Source organism: Carassius gibelio, chromosome A2 (assembly GCF_023724105.1).
Source record: "Carassius gibelio isolate Cgi1373 ecotype wild population from Czech Republic chromosome A2, carGib1.2-hapl.c, whole genome shotgun sequence".
Classification (NCBI taxonomy): domain Eukaryota; kingdom Metazoa; phylum Chordata; class Actinopteri; order Cypriniformes; family Cyprinidae; genus Carassius; species Carassius gibelio.
The window spans coordinates 28,853,299-28,876,204 of NC_068372.1; the positions used below are offsets into that span (position 1 = coordinate 28,853,299).

The 22,906-nt window shown below is 36.6% G+C and overlaps 1 protein-coding gene and 1 pseudogene across 1 annotated transcript; one reads left to right on the forward strand and one right to left on the reverse strand.

Moving 5' to 3' along the window:
- The first annotated feature begins 3,037 nt into the window (after positions 1-3,037).
- On the forward strand, positions 3,038-5,654 carry rxfp3.2a (relaxin family peptide receptor 3.2a). The gene has a single exon (XM_052610678.1). It carries the CDS (start codon positions 3,404-3,406, stop codon positions 4,601-4,603), a length of 1,200 nt encoding a protein of 399 aa, XP_052466638.1. The 5' UTR covers positions 3,038-3,403; the 3' UTR covers positions 4,604-5,654.
- Positions 5,655-8,947: 3,293 nt separating this feature from the next.
- The window catches only part of LOC128023056 (NAD-dependent protein deacylase sirtuin-6-like), a 32,875-nt pseudogene continuing 18,916 nt past the window's right edge, over positions 8,948-22,906 (reverse strand).

Sequence of the window (22,906 nt, forward strand, 5' to 3'; positions counted from 1 at the left end):
TTATAAAGATTTGTTGCAACTAACCTGGCAGAGGTTAGCTATTCTGTGACTTTATTTCCAAGTGGATTAAGTGTTTAAATTGTGTAAACCCAACTAAATCAGATTCAGTTCCACTAGCTTGAGGAAGTGTTTTAATATGCATCAGTGAGTGAGCATGTGCATTCACAAATTTACACCAAAGTCAAATGTTGGCCTGTGTTTTAAACGCTGCTGTAGGGGAACAGATTAATCAGTGGGAATTGGCCTAACACGGTACATTGCATCAAAAGCAGACAGTCCTGCCAAGAGATGTGCGGATCGCTGTGCCAAGATCTGCTTTGCTTCAACTGCTTGATCAACTCCGATTGATGCACAGAACTCATCTCATTTGAGCGCAATGTCCCAACATATAACTGGGCATTAAAACCAGGCATACATTAATGTGAGCACATAACCAGCAAATCTTTGTCCTAATATTTATAGTTTTTGTTTGCAATTTTCTACTGCACAGAGCTCCCTGGAGCATTTTGACTCACGGTTCCTGAATGCTAAACAACTTTAGTATTGCATACAACATGCAGGAAATGTGAACTCTAGAATGGCTGTGCATATATGAGCAGTGAGTGTGGTAGTTTGTTCAAGCAGGTACTTGCACCTCCATGAACCTCCAGGCAGCCGTTGCCTGACCATCAAATATGTGTCTAATTGGACCCGCTGAGTATTGCACATCTCGAGACCTCAGCGTTCATCAGAGCATCATGAGTGTTCAAGAGCATGTGCAGCTTTCCATTCATTAAAAAGCACCTTTCGCTCCAACATGCACCAGTTTCAGGTGCAGTTACTGATGTCAGTCCACTTTAAAGGATATGGAGAGGTGGTGAGGAATAACAATTACCTGTTTCACACACTTTTGCATCAAAACTGCACCACAGGCCTCCACTAGCGCACGGTCTGCAGCTCCTGGAAACACAGCACAACCTTGGACACAATGAGCAGCTTGGCTTCCTCACTGCACAGCCCTCCTTTGGGCTTTTTGTTCTACTTCGTGATGGGTTTATTTCTTACATTACACACTGCATGATTGAAGCATTGAGTTTTTTGAATATTGCTGATCAATTGGTAAACAGTAAATGCAACTGTATTTTTCAAGATAAAGGTTTCAAGAGTGTTTAACATTATGGTAAAACCTTGACCGAATTCAACTGAATGTATTTATTTCCTATTGCTTTGTATTTTTTAGATAATACTCTGAGTTGAATGACATGTCCAGTTGTAAATAAATGACCTCAGGTGTCACACGTGTGGGTGTTGTGTGGATGTTTCCTTGAGATTCATTCGAAAAGCTTATACATTTATTATGCTTCTCTCCAAATAGAAGCTCCTAGTCTAAAAACATGCACAAGTCTTTCAGGAATTTAAAACACCAATGCAAATATAGGTCTAGCATACTTTCAGCTAGAATACAACTCCATCCCCATTGTCCTTTCACATCAAAATCCAAGTCCAAATACTGATTTTGGACAGTTTTCACTTGTAAACGTGTTTGATCTGTGCATATTTCTCTCCTGATTCAGCCAAGATTATTATTTTTTGTTTACTGAAGAAAGCAACATTATGGATTAGTATTAATGACAGTTTAAAGTAAATTATAATAATTATAAAAAATAAAAAAACTTTTAATGATGGATTTGTTTTTTTACAAACACAGCTTTGTACTTAAAAAGAGGGATGTGGATTACTTGTGGATTATTGTGATGTTTCTATCAGCTGTTTGGACTCTCATTCTGACGGCACCCATTCACTGCAGGGCATCCATTGGAGAGCAAGAGATGCAATTTTTTTTAAAAAACTAACTAATCTAAATCTAGGAGGTTTGGGCTCATTTGTGCACCACATGTTTCTCCTTCAAAATTTCATAATAATAAAATATATTATAAAAATGCCCATTGATTACTAACATAAATTGTGAAAAGTAATAATTATCCAGTTCAATATATCTTGACTAGTTGGCATGCACATCAGTTAGTGTTTATCTGGACTAAATGTTCGAGAAGACAATCCCCGACTGAGTATCTCAGAATCTGTGCACTGGAAGCCAGTTGTCCTAGAATGAACTCGTCTTGAGGAAAAATCGACTGACCTTCCATCTCTAACGTGATCAACCACTGTCTCTCAGAGCCCTGGGCGAGTAGCGTGTTCTGGATCACAGACCATTCATCAAAGAGCCGAGTTGAGAAGGATAACGGAAAGAACAGCTGAATGTGCGAGAATCAGTGCCTGCTCTGATCTCTCTCTTTAACGCCATGTGAAGTCTGAATACTGACCCATTTTTACATGCAACTCAACAGAAATCATGCATTAAAAAAAAAAAAAAAACTTTCTCTGAGGAAGAAAATGTTTTAAACTTCAAGTTATTTAAAGATGGAAATCATATTAGTTTGCTTTTATTACCATTAGATTCTTTTCTCTAATAAACTTGTTGTCTTAAGTATATTATTTTAAATGGTAATCAATTTATCTTCACAGCAATTAAAAAAAAGCCAATTCATGACAGCATCCTCCATAAAAAAACACTGTTTTGGTGGGGGAAACTGTGATATCACAATTGTACAAAAATATCTATTAATAAATAGAGTGTCACCCTTATTTTAAATAAATACTTTTATTGGGAAAAACGTAATTGCATTCTAGATTATTTTCTACAAATAACGACTTACATATCAGTCTGTTCCTTTCATGCACAAAATAGAAAATAGATAGGGTGAAATTATTTTTTAAAAGTTATAGATATGTCAAAGTCTTGGCAAAAAAAAAAAAAAAAAAACTACTGAACATTTCCCCCATCACTGTAACCAGGAAAAAAGAAAGAAAGAAAACCAATTATGAAACACAAGCTGACCTAAATAAGATATGTTGTTATGTTTCAAGAAGATTATTTAAAAATATTAAACACTTGATAAGAGTAAAATGCATGCATTTTACAGAAATCTTACAAATATCATTTTTCAGCATCTAAACAGTAAATAAATACTATAAATATTTCACTTAATACTACAAAACATGTAATACTACATTTATTAATTTAGAAGGTGTTTTTATCTAAAAGTCTTTATGTATTAAGAATTTAAAATACACAAAATGTATTATATTTTTTTTCAATTGCAAGTAAAAACTTCCCCATGTGACAGCAGTAGTGTGTCCTATATAAAGCCCGGTGATGCTCCACGAGCTCATTCAGGTGCGGAGAGTCAGAGGAGAGAGGAGTGGCACAGATTCACGCACCCAAGATTCCGTTTTTAAGTCTGGGAATAAAGAGTTTACGCGCTTAAGGATCGCAGGCTGCACCTGAAGGGTGACTTCAAGGAAAACATTTGTGTAGCGCATGGAATCTAATTGAAATTGTATGGGTGCGTAAAGCCGTGCCATGCAGGGGAACAGCAGCGCGTTGGCACCGAGTTTAGCGACATGCGGTCCGGCACTGGACGAGGGTGATGCGCTGTCGAACCGGGTCGCTCTCCACAACCTGTCGCTCCGCTGCTGGCTGCAGCTGCTCTCCAAAGAGTCCGCGGAGGAGCTCTACGGCGACAGCTCGAGCATGGCCATGCGCGTCGTGATCGCGCTCGTCTACCTGGTCGTGTGCGCGCTGGGGCTCGTCGGGAACCTGCTGGCGCTTTACCTGCTCCATTCGCGCCACAGACTCAAGCAGTCGTCCATCAACTGCTTCGTCATGAGTTTAGCCGTGACGGACCTGCAGTTCGTCCTGACTCTTCCGTTCTGGGCCGTGGACACCGCTTTGGACTTCAGATGGCCGTTTGGAAAGGTGATGTGCAAGATTATCAGCTCGGTCACCACCATGAACATGTACGCGAGCGTGTTCTTCTTAACTGCCATGAGCGTAGCGCGCTACTGCTCCCTGTCCTCATCCCTACGGATGCAGTGTCCCAAAACGGCCTCGGCTGAGGTCAAGTGGGCCAGTTTGGGAATCTGGATCGTGTCCGTGGTGGCCACCATCCCTCACGCGGTTTACTCAACCACGGCGCAGGTGTCCGACGACGAGCTGTGCCTCGTCCGCTTCTCGGATTCCGGTAACTGGGACCCGCAGCTGCTTCTGGGTCTCTATCAAACCCAAAAGGTACTTCTGGGCTTCGTGATTCCGCTGGTTATCATCTGCGTTTGTTACCTCCTCCTGCTGCGCTTCGTTCTGCGGCGGCGCGTCAGTGGAATCCCCGGCTCGGAAAGCGAGAGAGGGCGGCACAATCGCCGTTCCAAAGTCACCAGATCGGTCACCATCGTGGTTCTGTCGTTCTTTCTGTGCTGGCTCCCCAACCAGGCGCTGACCCTTTGGGGGGTGCTCATCAAATTTGACCTGGTGCCATTCAGTAACGCGTTTTACAACGCGCAGGCCTACGCGTTCCCCATCACTGTGTGCCTGGCGCACACCAACAGCTGCCTGAACCCGGTGCTGTACTGTCTGATCCGTCAGGAGTACCGGACCGGACTCAAGAAGCTGTTGTTTAGAGCCACTCCGTCCATCCGGAACCTGGCCAAGCTGGTGCACCGGGGGAAGAAGGTGGCGGAGGCTCCGGCCGGCGTGTCTGTGGTGCAGATGGAGATCGGGATGTGACGTGACCAATGAGGAGAAAGCCACTGGCACTCGTCTGAACTTTTGAATGCATCTAGACATCTGCAAAGTGGACTTTCAAATATCAGACAGTGCTGATATGAAATAGCATTGCATTGATAAAACATGAGCATCAAAATTCTGGACACATTTTTTTTTTCCAGGATTCTCACGAATTCAAAACCTTCAAGATGTTGTTTTTATCATGCAATTTTAAGGAAATATTTATTTTTCATTAAAATATTAGTTTGCTTGTTTGTTTAAATGTAATTATTTACTTTACTACTTTACTATTTTACTACAGCATGAGCAAGTGTCTGTGTTCATTCATCAATACATAATTACCAGTACTCTGCTCAGATTATTGGACTTTTTTAATAGTTTTACACTATTTCAATTTTTTTGATGACATCATTGTGGACCCTTTTCACCTTTCTACAATTGTTATTATCGTAAGACTATACTCTGTGTCACATCACTGTATGAGCCAGCTATGATGATGTCTTTTGCTGAGAGCACAGAAAATGTGAAAAGGATCCATGATCGTAAACTGTTGATAATAGTTATCATAAGAAATGTATGTCCAAACTCCTGACTGCTTATGTGTTATGAGATTATTATAGTTGATTCTATTGCATGGAAATCCCAAACATCTCAAACAAACCAAGCTCTCCATAGAAGCAGTGTTTCCAAACGCTGAGTTTTAGGACTATTACCCGCTTTCTGAGACTGAGTTTGTTCTCTTGTGCTGGGGAGAAATGAAAAACATATTTAATGAACTTTGCGGACCTTCAGAAAAAGAAAGAAAAAAAAAGCCAGGAGGAGAGAAAGAGTTTACTAAGCTGTCCTTGAACCCTTGTATAGTTCAGACCTTTTATCATCTCTGAGCAAATGCAGCTGAGTGCTGTTCAAACATGATCATCAATAACACTGTCTTTCTTAAGCTTCAAAGGAATGTGTCATTTTCAAACCTTTTCTCTCACGTATGAATCCACTTCTGAATCTCTGCTGAACTGTATATGGCTCAGTGTAAATAAAAATGTTTCAAGGCAAATCCTTAATTCTTATTGATTTTTTCCTTTTGTTTCAAATGACAGAGTGAACAAAATTGAGGGAAACTGGAGTTTGTTACTGGAGGTGTAAAAATGTTTTGCCAAGTACTGTATGTGATAAAACGTGTCAGAAATGATTTGATAATCATTAAGATTGCACTAGTGAAAGCTAATTTTATGAGTGTGCTTTCCTTGCATGTTAACTGCAAACATTAATTTTTAATTTGAACGATTTCTGCAGTGTGCATTCATTGATATTCAAGGTGCATGCTTTTATATTAATTCTGAGGGCTTTGCAGTTATGTGTGATAAATTTTACATGATACACAAAATATTTGCAGGAATATTCAGTGCACTTTCATAGCCAGGAATTACAATGTGGGTGGACCTAGCCTAAAATATATCAGTTATCAAACAGGCCAAAAAATCAAACATTTACACTTGTTTAAATTTACATCACTGTTTAATCAGAGCATAAGCCTGTATGTCATCATAAGCAGTGCTAAAGAAAATAACACTAAAAACAGCATGTGCAACACTCATTATAGTGTTGTATTAATAAAAGTGTTAACATGGCTTTATTTTAATACTTCGCATTTTAAAATCAACTTCTAGAACACAACAACTTTAATTTGTGGTGCTTCTAATTAAGTGATCAAAAGCAGCTGCAAATGTTGAACAAAATAAATATCACCACTAACCTTATGTCTTTGCACCAATGAAACAGGGGATCTGGTGTTCGACAGGTCCCTGCCGACAGCTAATGGTGCACTGGAATTTAAGATGACATGAATTTTCATTTGATTTATTTATTTTTTCCACATTTGTTCTTAAAATTACTCTAAAGATTATTTTGTTTTTATATGCTGTTGATTGTGGTCTGTGACTTTTGGATTCAGAGCACTGTCAGTCACTAGTGCTGGCCAGTCACTGGTTAGTATAACTAGTATAGTGTAACTAATAAGATTTCAGTAATAATATTACAGTTACCAATCATAATACAGCTTACCGTAGTTAGTTACTTTTGATGCATTAACCTCACTGATATAAAATCCTGCATTTATATAATTCCTAGATTTATTTTTCATAATTTTCTCGACTTGCACATGCATGTGATGTCCCCAGTGCAGCAGGCAAACTTAGAATACAGAAAAGCTTACTTTCAGCAGATAGAAATATTGCATTATATTGATTTTATCAGGAAAAAAGATTGTCTGAACACTGTTATGTAAGTTGTGGCTTTACTTTACTCTTGCATTACATTCCACCCACATCCCTCTCAGCATGTGGTACATTATATTACTACAATTAAATATCTTTTTGGAAAATTAAACAGTTTCTTACAAGCTTAAGTGATTTATAAAATACATAATGAAATATAATCCGGTAGCGGAGAGCTTACAATTAGCTTCAAGCTACACCACATTAATGAGATTAATACAACACTTCTACTTGAATATCACTATCAGTCACTATTGAGAGTTTTTTTTTTAATAACTTCTGACTGTGATCCAATGTGGATTTTGGTCAAAGGATGAGACATAAATATGTTGTTAGTAACATTCTAGAAAGATTTTATGTGGAAGATACACAGTGACAGCTTCTGTGGGGCATGCATGTAGAAAACGTAATGTAGCTAGTAGAGTAACTAATTACTGTTGGCAGGAAACAATAAGTAAAGTAACAATATTACTTTTGACAGGAGTGACTAGTAATGAGTAATGTATAACATCCTTTGAGTAACCAACACTGTCAATCACTGATTCACTGCGTATTGTAGAATCTAAATCAGATGATGCTCAACACCACTGGTTCGAAGAGAAACAGGAAAAACGTAAACAGGAGGAAAATACACAACTCGACTGCAGACCGTCTCTGTTCATGGTACGAAACATTCAGTTACATATTTCAAAATATCGTCCTATTGGAGCTAATACTTATTATAATGATTTTCGTGTGATCGATCACACTGCTATATGCACGAGCATGACCTCTTGTCTCATGCTCATCATGGTGAGCTGTCAGTCTTGGTTAACTCTTCACATCTCTCCATCAGCTCGAACAGATTTCATGTGAGCTGCACAAACTTGGATCATGAAGGACTCTTCATTAATCATGTCTAATACAGTTCTTCATTCTTGCATCTGTTTTAATAAATCAGTTTCAGGTTTTACAGCTGTAACTAAAGAACAACTTATAACCCACGAGATGCCAATGCACTGGATCCCGTTTATTCATTTAATTTCTTTTAAATTTAAATTTCATCCAGATTCAGATTTACGTTATGTCTATGAATTTAAAACAGGTGGCATGGCATTGCTTTATGGCAGAACTGACAGCGGATTTATTTCGGGATTCTGAGGTGAATCTTACATTTGTTTGCCTGTTACCTGGGTTTCAGGACCAAATTGCTGAACACTCTGCTGGAAGCTTAACCTACATTTTTAATGGACTTCAGAATAAAGCAGTATAAGTAATGCATGTGCTTTGGTTTGAATCCATTTAAACTGGAAAGCAGCAGCAGATGTACAGTGCAAATATCTTTCATTGCCATTATAGTCAAATCTGTATGACTGGCCTGTTTGCACATCACTGTATCAGTTTTAATAATAATAATAATAATAAAACAGCAATTTAATATGGCCACATGCATCAAATTTCTATACTCTTCTGTTGAATGGCCTGGCATGTAAATGTAATATGTAAATAAATAAATAAAAACACTAACAGAAATATTTGTTTGTGATTTTTGACTATATTATTACTCTAGACATGTTGTTTAAAACTAAAAACAAATTAAATTACAAAAGCACAAGACATTATTAATATGATTAATATTATATACAAATTGATATCTTATAATAGTTAAATATAATAGTATAACAGTGATGCTAAAATTATATACATACTATTATATTATATTCATTTAAACAGACACACACACACACACACACACACACACACACACACACACACACACACACACACACACACACTCCAGAACAGGACCATTTTATATACTATAATGTAATAAAGGAGTCAAAACTAAATCTTTTCTGTTAATGATACACAATCCTTCAGGATAAAATCCCTCTTCAAAGGCCTTTAAAACCCTTGAATTTGAAGAGAGATCAACATCACAGCAACATCAGTTCAATAGCCCGTGTAATACGCAACACACAAAACGAATGGCTGAAACTAAAAGCATGTCAGCCTCATAATTAGGCAGGACTCCCTGTGAGACTTGATCCCCCTCTCTGCTAATTAACCAGAGTCTGTGCATCAAAATGAGCTCTTAACCTTCAACACGCGCCTCGTACGAAGAACCACGAAGTAGATCCTGCCTCTCACTCTGAAACTCTGATGCAGAAATCATAAAGCTGTGATTGCAGAAGACTGAGAAGAGTCTGAAAGGACGTAGTGACATTAGCTTGCAGTACGTGGACTGAGAATGAGATTATAGGCTGGAGCTAAGCCATACCTGAGGAAAGCTGTGAGCATTCACATTCATCTCAGTGACAGCAGCTCCCAAAAGATCAGCCACTGAGGATATAGTAATATACTACGTGCCTTTTATCTGTTGCGTAAAACCTGAATTATTTTTCATATTGTAAAGAAATTCATAGATAATACATTAGTATTATACAATTTTTGTTTAGATGTTTACATTTTTAGTTTTAGTTTTAATTTTAAAGTTTAAGTTGTTTTTGTGGAGTTAATTTTTATTAGCATTTGTTTTTTTTATATTTAACTGTACATTTTTAATTAATATTTGTTATGCATCTTTTTTTAATGCTTTTAGTTTTAGTTAACCCTGGTCATTTCTATTTCCAAATGTTTCAGAAGCCTTTAGTTTAGTATATTTTGGGATGTGGGTTATTATGAAATTATGTCTTAAAATGCTGCCTACACTAGATAATGAAACAGAGCCGTATTTATACAGAATAATAAGTGCTTTAAATGAATAGTTATAGTAGATGAAAAGAAAAGTCCTAATGTCAATTTTTGTGGAAATTGATATTAGGACACAGAACTTCACATACACACACATACACACACACACACACACACACAAATTAGCTTTTTAAGAATGATCTCAATCGTTGTGTTATCACTGTGTTTTTCTCTGTAAAACAAGCAGAGTCACTCATTAAAGTAAAAACAGTGAACGGTGACAGGGCAAAGCTAGAGGCCATGACCAAACTGACAGAATATAATGTCCTGAAACCATCAAGCCAAACATTTCTCTGAGCTGTCTTTCAGTCCAGTCACCAGAACTCCAGCCCACTGCGGAGGAGCACTTAGGAGCTTTAATAAAGCAATCACAAGCAAACAATTTTCATTCCCAGCCGGCTTTGATTGCCGTCTCTGAAGACCTTGAGCTCTGGTCTGCTGGAGGTACGGCTGGTAATTGGTGTCTGCTGTAATTCAGCGCTAACAACTCTATTCTGATGCTAATGACCAACTGACTCTCTCAGATCAGACCATTGCTTTAATCAGCTCTATTCTTATAGCCAGGTTTATAATTTTATGCATTATCATGCATGAAGTCACATTCACTGGAAACAAAAATAAACATATAACGTTCATCTTTTCTTAGATGGAATGTGATGCAACATTCCATGTTGCACATTTTTTTCAATTTATTTTTTTCATTATTATATAATTATTTAATTATTATTATAAAGGGAGAATCATAAAATAAAATTTAATTTTTTTTTATTATAATAATTATAATATTTTATTTGCAAAGGACATACAGTAATAAATGGGCACAATTTCTTTTTTTTTTTCATTTGCAAACTTCTAATTCTAAAACAAAACAAAATTTAAGATAACAATGAACACCAAATTAATATATATTTTTAAATAAATTGTAAAATATACTAGTACAGGATTTGCATGGGTTGCTAGAATAGACCAGACTCCAACTTCAAAATCAAACAAAATCTTCAACTCCAACTTCAACTCAAAAAAAAAAAAACCTTTGCTATTTGTTCAAATTAGCTAAAAGAGTCACAATTCCTGAACATTTTGTCGCAGTTTAATTTGATTATGCTTAATACACTTAAATTAATAATATTTAAGTTAAAATAAATTATTTTGTGTTACTGTAATACTATATGATTGTTTTTTGAATATTTTGTTGACAACTTACCGGGCAGTGGATCTGCAGTAATGTAAAGCATTGTCTTTATTATCATTTTGTTGTTATTGTTGTGATTTTCTGCAAAGAGAAAGATTTGTTAACATAATATTGAAAGTAAGTTATAGAAAATAAATAAAAAGGAATTATGGAAAATAAATGAATAAAAATGATAAATATACTGTATATATGCATATTAAATTTTAGTTTTTTTAATTACATATTTATATATTGCTATACTTTTCTATTAATTTATGGTGGTGGTTAAATTATAGAAAACACATTCCTGCAAATTTCACATTCCACTTCACATCTCACAGGAAGCGTCACAAGCGTCACAAGCCTCTGCTCTCCATGTAATACTGACACATTAAAAACACAAATAATTGCATTTAAAAGCTTATCATAATTGCTTCCTGTGCCCCGTCACACAGGCCAGGCCCTGACCTTTGTGCCTGGTCTGGCCGGATGATAGTTATCTGGTCAGAGCGGTAGTCAGGCTTCTAATAGCGCTGGACGTGACTCTTGGTTATCACGACGCGGCTGTGATCTTGTTTTCCCGCAGACGTCAGATCAGCTCATCATGCCTCCAGCCACGCATAACACAGAAATCAAAGAAGAAGCCTGTCTGCTGGAAAAAACAAAGGACAATCTCCTTTCATTTTTCTGACAGCAAGACAACGGTCTTATGAGACATGCAGGATTCAAGTTTGTTGTTCGTTATAATAAAACAGACATTCAGCTGTTTAAAAGATTACAGAGGAACAGAGGCCAGCCTTTTGCTTTTGAGTCATTGGACACTGACAAATTATTATTTCTTTTTTCATTTTGAGAGTGTATGAATTTATTTCCAGATTTTATTCTCTTCTTTAAGTCTTTTCTGCTCACAAATGCTGCATTTATTTGGTCAAAAATACATTGAAACATCAATACACTTTAAAATAACTTTTGTCTAGTTATCTCTGTTTAAAAGCAACAAGAGGTTGATCAACCGTTCAAATGCTCTCAAATTGGCATTAGATGTTTTAGGTTTGACTGAAGTGTGTAAATACTTTCAAGGACCCCTTCATACTTTAATAATTTAGAAATTATTGTTCTGCTTTTGCTCGGGCCCTGAGTATATTCTGATAAACCGCCTATAGCTGTGTTGTGATAAGATGGATCTATTTTGTTAGGAGTGACCGGAGGCAATTCCATGAGTCTAATATGAAATATACCAAATATTTGCATCCTGTGATGATTAATGCACTCAAAGCACACTGTGAAGAAAATATCAGACTAGTACATTAGCATCAGCCTTGAGCCTCAAAATGTTTCTTAAAAAAAAAAAAAAAAGATGGCCTATTGCTCCCAACAAAGGCTGCCAAGTTATAACAGTCTAAAGGTGGATCTCTTTCGATCTCATTGTATTGCGCGCTTGGCTGTGTCACTGACTTTATGAAGTCTGAATCTCACCTACAGCTTTGTTTCTCTCGCAGGAGCTCAACAGGTTCCAGCCTAGTAACTTAGTTATGTGCATCCGTTCATCCATCAATTTGTCCAGAGCCCCAGGACCTGTCAATTATAGATTTTATTCAAGTGTGTCATGTTGCAAACCTGAGCAGAAGAAACGTTATTAAAGCGATATGGTCTGGAGAGTTTTCTGCAGTTTCAGTGTCAGCTTTGTGTTTCTCCTGACCTTCCTTTGATAGACACAAATGAGACAATAGTTGCCATAAAGCAATAGGACAGAGCAATAAAATGAATGTGGAGCAGCTCAAATCATTTGATCTTTGACTTTAAATTGCATGCTTTGGCATCCTGGCATAGATCCGAACACAGTTTGACACGTACGGAATTACATTTGTTTCAATAATAATGAATGAAACTTTATAAAACTGAACGTAACTTTTTCAGAAACTATCAAAAATATGCCATTACAAAAGAAGAAAAACACAATGAAAAACACAATGAAAATGAAAAAAATCTACTCAGTCGCACAAATTTAACAGGCTCTTCAAATATGCTTCATTCTTTGTTAATGTTTTTCAAAGATTTGTTTTCGCTAATCGTGGATTCTGAATTCATTGCCACAGATTTCGCTTAAGTTTGGCAGTTTTTCGTTTTGTGTTTTGACACAAACCTCTCATGGGGGCGGGCTTAACAGTGATCTACTCTGATTGGATAGTGAGCTTTTGATGGACAGGTGCTCTCTGACTGGGAAGTACAGACGCCACTCAGTGGTGCGCATATTGGAAAGCTCTCGCGGTGATTAAATCTGGTCTCTCCTGAAATCTGTGGAAATGAATTATGAATCCACGATTAGCAAAAACGAATCTTTGAAAAACATTAACAAAGAATGAAGCATATTTGAAGAGCCTGTTAAATTTGTGCGACTGAGTAGATTTTTTTCATTTTCATTGTGTTTTTCATTGTGTTTTTCTTCTTTTGTAATTGCATATTTTTGATGGTTTCTGAAAAAGTTACGTTCAGTTTTATAAAGTTTTGTTCATTATTATGGAAACAAAAGTAATTCCATAGACACGCTGAGATACTCAAGATGAGACAAATGTGAAATAACAATGCTCATTTTCTTTTACGCTGATGCCTAGGATAAATAATTGACATAAAAAAGAGATGTAAACATTTGGGGCGGGGGGCTGGGGGGGAAATGAATAAATACATGGAACATTGTTTAATAACTAGTTTTTGATGTTAAAAGAACATGAAATGACAGCATCTGCTCAAAGTCAAGTAAAACGACTGAGTGAGCTGAACGTTGTGTCTCTTTAACACAATGGGACGACAAGTGATATAATATGACATTGTGCAAACTAATCAAATATAAATTGGATTTCAAATGCAATCGCTGTAATGCATTTGTATGAAGAGGGCATTTTTCTAAATCTATTATAAATAGAATACGTGCCTGGTGGAAGTCTGTGGGTCTGTCTTAATTGCTATAGTGTCTTCTGCTCTTCATTTAGAAATACAATTTATTCAGTGTCAGTCTGGAATAATAAGCCTACTTACAGTAGTCAAAGCTCATTATTTGAATTTGACCAAAAGCACTGTGGTTTTTCCTCAAACAATGGTTGTCACTTAGTGTTAACATATTCTATATTTCTCTAATGCTATTCTTAAAATGGAGAGTCATTTAAGTGCCTCGCTCTCTCTCAGTGGAATCAGAGCGAGAGAATGTTGAGCTGAAGGTGAACATATCACCTGTGTCCCGCAGGATCAATGCTCATTTAAGAGTAACAAATGAAACTGGACGTGTCAGGTGTACAGTGCATATATCATAATTTACCAGGACAGTCGGCTGAAGGTTTTGTAGGCTCAGCAAGATAAAATGCTGGATTTTAATAAAGATGACCAGCAGTGAAGAGTCCTCTGACGTTATGGATGAAAATCAAGGTGAACATAATTAATCTTGGGATAATGACGCAAGTATTTATAAGTGACATCCTCTTCAGAAAGCCTTCGGTTTATTTGCATTCTGAACACTGAGAGAGAAGGAAATTCTCTAAAGATTCAGTGCGCTAATAAACAAGGTCTCTTAAACATCTCTAATGTTTCTGCTGTGAAAGAGTGACAATAAAAGGAGAGCAAAATGAGAATGACTATACCCATTCATTTAATAGCTGTATGTGTGACAGTTATTTGCATCCCTGTTTGTATCATCTTAATTAAAAGAAATGTTTTCACCTTTTGTAATTGTTACGTATAAGTCCCTCAATCATCCTCAGGGTGAAAGGAGGGATCTCAAAATCATACAGTCTCTGTTGGAACGGGTTCAGAAATGCAGAAGATGCTGGAAAACCAGAGAATGTGCAGGAGCTGGAGGATTTTTCAGAAGGCATCAAGGTACTCATGAACAACTATCACAAAACATTAAAACAACGGATCATCCTGTAAATGACACACAGTATTAAGATTTAGAAACTTTTGAACGGGGTCAAGTTATTATTGTGTCTTGTGGAGTATTCATAAACCACAGTTACTGTATGTTAGATTATTCAAGACAGTTCTAAATAAAAATAATATGCAATTTTTATTCAAATTATGAACATTTTGCATATTCTGTAGGGGGTGTGTAAACTTATGAGTACAATAATAATATATATATAGGTATTATGTTTAGTCGAAATGAAAATCAAAACAGATTTTCTTCTTTTAAATGAACTTTATGTTTCTGGTGTTCTTGTGAAATGAAATGAAATGAAATGTTTGTCTTTATAATCTTTCATAAACATGCAATGGAGTTTTTTTTAAAACAACATTTCTTCTCAATGTTATCCTGTTTCCCAGCTTCTCCATGTTATGCATTTGGATGGATCTCACATGCTCTCTGATGCCCTTACACAGTTTTCTTGGCTATACTTGGCGCTGCTTGTCTGCAGATAAAGTCAGTAATTACTCTGCTTTAATGACACAGCGGTTTTCACAGTTCACCAGACTTTAGAGACCGGACTGACCTATACAGCCACTTCTCAGATCCCTCTGGGATTGATGCATAAAAACATCAACCGGAAAGCAAAGACTCAAAACAGGTGAAGTGCAAAGGTCATACTGTGCTCAGATGAGCTGGATAACATTACTGAGTGTCTGCTGGAGAAACAAAAAACTAAACAGTAATGAATGGCATGGCATGCATATCAAACAAGTACACTATAGCAAGTCTCTCTTTTACACACACAAATATAAGAAAAACGACAGACTCCATGTTTACATGACTAAATTGCACATTGTTAGACCTGCTTTCTTCTGTGTTTTCTCTAACCTGCTCCAGCTTTCTTCCTCTGACAGACGAATCAATGCGAGTGTTTCAGCTCGCTTCATCTGCTGATTCGGTGACATGATTAATCTGACCTGCCATGAACCACCCCAAGCAAACCACATCAGATTTAATCGTTTCGTTTTCTGTCTGTTCTGTAAATCAGCACATTCATCCCAACTAGACTTCTTCACTTATTTGCAGAAAATTGTCTTTTTGTTCCGCTAAATGTTTTATTGACTTGTTTTGCTTCATTTAAAAACTTTCCTTCCACTGACACTTTGTTTAAGAAGATAAGACGGAATAATCTTTTAAGACCAGTGTCATGGCTTCCTCCCACACCGTCAGAGTTATCTCACAACACCACATCCAAGTGGGCGACGCTTTCTGTCCCTGAAAGCAATATCAGAAGTTACAAACCTACAGTATTTCTAACTTGCTTTGTCCATTAAGTCCTTCTTAAAAGAAATATGTGGAGACATGCTGCCATCGCTTATGTATCAAAAGCAACAGAAAACCTTTTCATATGTTTGCCACTCAATTTTCAATTGAATGCATTTTAAATGATTTTTCAAACATTTCAGTAACCACAAAATTCATTACAAATTTGAGGTGAGGAAATCATTGTAAAAACATGGTAACAGCTTATTCAAGCACTTATTATTCATCAGATATACAGTGACTGACACACACTAACACACACAAAATTAATAAATATTTACATTAATAAACGAAAGCTTGTTTCTGCCATATATATATATATATATATATATATATATATATATATATATATATATATATATATATATATATATATATATATATATATATATGAGAAATCTCACAATTCTGACAATTTTGCTCACAATTCAAGGTAAAAAAAAAAGTCTAACAGACAAAAGTAGGAAAAATTCATCAAACACTTTTTTTTCTCTTGCAAATTTGAAAAGAAAAGTCTGATTTTAGGAGTTGTGAACTTGCAATTGAATTAAAAAAATCTGAATTGTAAGACAAAATGTCACAATTATCTTTTTTATTTTTCAAGAAAAAAAAATGTGATACAGCTATTTAGAATTCAGAGAAAAAAGTCAGATCAGAACATAATTAATGTTAACTAAAATTACATTAAAACTCGCAATTATCCTGAACTGAGATAAAAAGTTGCAATTAACTTTTTTGTTTTTGTTTTGTTCTGTCATTAAAAACAACAACAAAAAAAGGTAAGAATCGGTCGAAAAAATATTATATATATATACATTTACAAAGTTGGCAAGTGTATGATGCCTATTTTCTTAAATCTCGTAGCAAACTGTGATAACTGCAGACGAACCTCAGCTGACTGAAAGCCAAAAATTGCTCACAGAAGTTTCTTTAAACACACTGTGTTCATTCAATATTTGGAGTGAAGTGACTAAAACTGCAGTCCTTTCAGGCAGGCACTGAAAACCTCAAGAGAGAACGTGAGCTTTCATCACAACAAAGCTCAAAAATCACTTGAAGAGAGGCAGAAAAGACTATATTTTCCTCTGATGGCTGTGGATGATTTGTCTGTTTTATCAGTCTGTTTCCGCCCAGTAGTAGTCAGTCTTTTGTCTATTCAAGCCCAGACACACAGTAAACATCTCTTTTGTGGCTCCCAACTGTCAGGAAGATCAGTTCATTGATCAACACAAAAAATATGAACACTGATCATCGCGAGAAACACAGACAAAAGAAAAAGTAGAAAATATACAAACAGTCAAGAAACAGAAAACAGCGTGAGGTAACTACAGCTTTTACTTTATTTGTAAGAAAAGCTTTTCCATCTTACAATTCGGCAACTCTCTGGCGTTTATCATCACAAAGACTTTCAAACCTTCAGTCGTGTCATCATGGTGATGACTCATATTTACAGATCTCCACATACATCTGGAGCCACTGCCATATATTAAAAATGGCCTACTATCATCTTATTTTATAATGCTGAGTTCAAAAATATCAAGAAAAATTTCGATCATGAACAGTTTCACAAAAAATTAAATAACAAAAGCAGTGTCAAAAATAAGCTACAAATTAAGCAACATTATATTTTGTGAGAAAGTGTGACTTCTTCCAGAAATCAGGTATTATTTTAGGAATCAGCTTATCAATATGAACTAGAAACAAGTAATTTATACATTTAGAAAATATGACACAGAGTTGCATATCATTATTTGATTGATATTTGAATGAATATTTGAATGTGTGTTTTTTTTATGCAATATTCCAGCGTTGAATTTTAAGGACAAGTCTGTTACTATTTATTCACCCTCATGTCATTTCAATTCTTGTATAGACATTTGAATGAATAATCATGTGGTTCTCTTTCACTTTTGACATAATCTGTCAATCTGATGTCAATCAATCAAAAAACAAAATACAAATAATGATAAACAGAATTAGTCCAAATTATTTGTGCTATATGTGGTATACTCAGAGTCATATGACAGCTACATCAAAATGTAAGGCATTATTCATTTACAATCTTTCCCTCCAGTGAGCTGTTAACCTGAGGAATGTACGACTGGATCACAAAGTCAGCAAGATGCATGAAGTGCCAATTCAATTTTGTACCTGACTGACAGGCGGCTGCTTTTTAATGTAATGTGTGTATACGAACACATTCTCCTGTGGACATATACTGTAGCAAAAAACAGGGGTATTTGGTTGAGAGCTACAATAATAATTTGAAAAAGCTAGTCTAAACTAAATGTGAAAACCAGGTTAAAAATAGCATGTGTGCCACATTATGAGATGTGAAAGCTACATCACACTGTTTTAATTGAATTTGCTCATATTTATTATGTTCTAAATCTGTGCATGTTCATTTTTGCTGTTCTATAGACATTGGTACTGAAATTGTGTTTTTATTGACTATATATCGACTAAAGACATCAAGGCATTATAAAAACCGTTGTGTATGGCACACAAGTTCTCATATTTCTGGTGATGCCTATAGCTTTACTGTCAGCAGAAATCTATGTTAGCAACTTTAATGTTAATGTTATTAAGCAATTATATTTTAGCCTTTGGACTGGGTTGAGAGGCTTGAATAACAATCGTTCCTCTGATTTCAGTGGCAGATTACACTAAAGTGTGCAGGAAAAACATCCTTAAGTGAGTCCAGCACTGATATGGAGCTCTAAAGTCTGCTGTCTCCGAGGAACGGTGCAAACGAGGTAATGAGGACAAGGAATTTTCACAATTCATTCTGAAGGTGAACAGTCCATAATTGCCAAGAAACTTCTTTTTATCAACTTTGATAATTGCCTTAATCTTTTAAACAACTAAAAAGACAGTGACCAAACTATTATAAAAAAAAAAATTACATTCAGTTGATGAAACCTCGTTGACTTTTCAAGATCAAGTAAATTATTTGTATTTTTTTTTCCTGGAAAGGAGGTATTTTGTTGCACAAAGCTGTTTTTTATTGTATCTTTTGACAAAAAAAATTTATTGATACCCATATTATTTTTAACCCATAATATTGATATAAAGTTTGCTTTAAAATAATAGTGAAAAGTCACTTTTTAAAACATTTTTTCCAGTTATTTCCCCTGAGCAGATTCTGGCTCATAAATTAAATTTAATAGTGGAAGTTGTGCTTATAGGGTTAGGGTTAGGGTACTCTGAAATACATGCATAGAAGGTTACATGCATGAAACTGAATGGAAAGTGGGCGATTAAAAAAAAAAAAAAAAAAAGCAGTGAAAGGCCATTCATCAATAAAGATGCAGGGAAGTGTCTGTGTTCCTTCAGATGAAAACAAACCCCTGCTGCGTCTGCAGAAGATTCCCCATTCATTCTACAAAGTAAGAGCAAAGCGTGGATTTCAGTGAGGCAGGAGAATGTGAGGTTACAGATCAAAGCAATTCATTCAAGGAGCTCAGATATCGACAGGACTTAAAATACCAGATCGGGCCACTCGCTGAACTGATCTGCTATAATAAACAGCAGATTATATCTGAAACGCTGTCAGAAAATCCTTAAATCATCGTTGATTTCTCATGTGCTTTCAGCTCCATGTGAGATTTCAAAATGTAACTGCTTTAATTTCACTTACAGGCTGACTGATAGCTGCTTTGAAATATTGATGAAAGCCAGTTATAACCAGGCGAGAGTTTACATGTGAAACTCAGTGAAATACACAAGCAATGCTAGTTTGTTAAGGATGACTGCCAGGGTGTTGCAACACAGCTGCTCAGTGGTTAGTCACTCAGTGAAAAACACAGCTCTACTCAACAAGACACGGTTTGAGTTACACAACTCAGTTTTAACAACAGTTGAGGCAACCGAGTCTAAATCCACAGAAGAACTGCGGCAATTTCCCAAAAATGCTTAGAATAACCTAAATGAAAACATTGTGCAAGTGTACCTAGAAAAAAAGCAGTTTTAAAAGCTAGGATAAATTTTAGGATAAGAGTATGCAATCTATAAATCTTTTCAAAGACTTCTTTTATCAAGTAGATGATAAATGATATGATTGATATAATTATCTCAGCTAAATGTTTTATAATGTAGTGCATTTTGGTTTTCATAATGGGGCAATTGTTGCACAATATCTTACACATAGTGAAAGCATGATGTAGTGAGCTGTATATGAGGGGGTCTTATGTGTGCATGCTGAATGGTTTAAACACTGGAAGACTTAAAAAGAAATGCAAATTATAAACTTTAGTGATGAAGCGACACTGCCTTGATTATGCAAGTGACAACCCCTGTTTCAGCTGTGCAGCTCCCTTACAGTGCAGTTGCAGTGTGCTGATTTGAAGCCATTTGTGCATTTTGAGAAGGAAAGAGAGCAGTGATTCACTCACGCTGTTTGTGAAATTACATTTACGCATTTAGCAGATGCTTTTATCCAAAGTGTGTTCAGTCTATACATTTTTGTTACCAGTTTGTGTAACATGTCCCACAACCTTTCGCACTGCTAAAACATGCTCTACCACTAAACCACAGGAACACATCTCACAGAAAGCTTTCAAATAACGTAAGTTATTTAATTAAAAAGCTGAATTATACCTCACCCTCAGCATTACAATTATTTGATCCATGCCAGACAGAGGTTAAAAGAAAGCCTTGCCACCCCTGCTGCCACCCCAGTTGGCAGCAACAAATTAAAGGTTATGGCCAATTCAGGCCCGTCGTCAAGGGGGGGCATTGGGGGGCAGTGCCCCCCCAAATGACTTTTTGTGCCCCCCTAAACGTAACGCACAGAACAATTAACCAAACTTTCATTACTGTGCATTCACACCGCCGGCGTCGAGAACGTCAAAGTGGCCGGAAGTCATTCATTTTCAATGTAAACCAGCGTCGAGCAGTGGCTAGGAGCGGCGCGACTTGGCCTTTGAGAGCGTCGAGCAGAGTTTAAATCAAGGCGACTTTATGGTAATGAGCTATAACGCGGTTGGGCAGCAACCAATCGGAACGTAGAAGTCAACCGCTTGAGAGGATTCCAGAGGACGCAGCTCCGATCACATCAGTTCCCAAGCAAAATAGAGGACAGGTTGACACAAGTCTGATAGCTTTGCGGACACTTTTAATACAAAATAAGCATTCGGACTACGTCAGAGCATCTGAGCGCTCACGAATCTTTCTGCAGCGTTGTGAGCAGAACTGCAAGAAAAATTTTTGACGCTCCCGACGCAACCGGTGTGAACGCGCAGTTACACGTTTAATATTGAATGTTATTGATTTAGATCATTGCACCAATAACGTTGTTTCAGCAGAACTTGGCTCACAGGAACAGTAGTCACTACAACGGTAACACTAGAAATGCATAACTCATTACCTTCAGAAATGATTCAGACGATTCATTATTCAACGCATTATTACACAGAACATAATTTTAAATATAATTATATTCATAAATGACTGTTAAAACATCCCAAAACAGAACCCAAACCTTGCAAAGACCTACCTCATTAATTATTCAAATACAACAGCCAATGGCAAGTCTCCAGCAGCAGACCTTTCAATATGTTATTTTTGTGTTAGTAGTTTTATTAATTCAAATTACAATATGCAGTTTGTGTGTAAGTATATGTATATGTATATATAAATCATGCAATTCATTTAGTTAAACATATAGTATTGTATTGTTTATACGCAATTCCTTTGCGCAGCTGAGCTGCGCGTTGCATGCGATCTCAGAATAAATTTTTGGCGGTTTAGGAAATGTTAAGAGACAATAAACAGAGACGTTGAGATCAAACGGTTAAGTATTTTATTTGAATAATTGAACAAAACAAGACTATTGTGGTCTATTTTAGTTATAGCCTAATATGGGTTTATGTTATGGTCTGTCTCAGATCATTAAAAAAGTGTGCCCCCCTATGAAAATTAAATGCCCCCCCATTTGGTTTGTTCTGGCGACGGCCCTGGGCCAATTTGAAAATTTACGAGCGCGAATCTTTTGTGATTCGTGATCCCGCTCCGAACTCCCGAACTGATTCAAATGATTTGCGATCCCCAAACTGACTCAAATGATTCGCGAACCCGCTTTGAACTCCCGAACTGACTCAAGTGATTCGCGAACCCGCTACGAACTCCCGAACTGATTCAAATGATTCGCGAACCCGCTCCGAACTCTCAAACTGACTCAAATGATTCGTGAACCCGCTCCGAACTCTCAAACTGACTCAAATGATTCGCGATCCCGCTCCGAACTCCCGAACTGATTCAAATGATTCGCGATCCCCAAACTGACTCAAATGATTCGCGAACCCGCTCCGAACTCCCGAACTGATTCAAATGATTTGCGATCCCCAAACTGACTCAAATGATTCGCGAACCCGCTACGAACTCCCGAATTGATTCAAATGATTTGCGATCCCCAAACTGACTCAAATGATTCGCGAACCCGTTTTGAACTCCCGAACTGACTCAAAAGATTCGCGAACCCGCTCCGAACTCCCGAACTGATTCAAATGATTTGCGATCCCCAAACTGACTCAAATGATTCGCGATCCCGCTACGAACTCCCGAACTGATTCAAATGATTCGCAATCCCCAAACTGACTCAAATTATTCGCGAATCCGCTTTGAACTCCCGAACTGACTCAAGTGATTGGCGAACCCGCTCCGAACTCCCGAACTGATTCAAATGATTTGCGATCCCCAAAATCTAATAATTTACAATATACTGTAATATTTTGTTGTTGTTGTAGCTATAAAAACAGACCTAAGCCATCAATAGCCTTTAAAATGGCTTAAAATGCATTATATACAAAATTATGAGGCAATAATGATTGGTTAATGATAACACTGTTAAAATACAGAATGTAGGCAAATACAAAATAAACAATTTATGTGCATTTTATTACAAATTCCAT

Excerpts from the sequence above, each read along its gene's own strand:
- rxfp3.2a (XM_052610678.1), top strand. The coding sequence starts at position 3,404 with ATGCAGGGGAACAGCAGCGCGTTGGCACCGAGTTTAGCGACATGCGGT.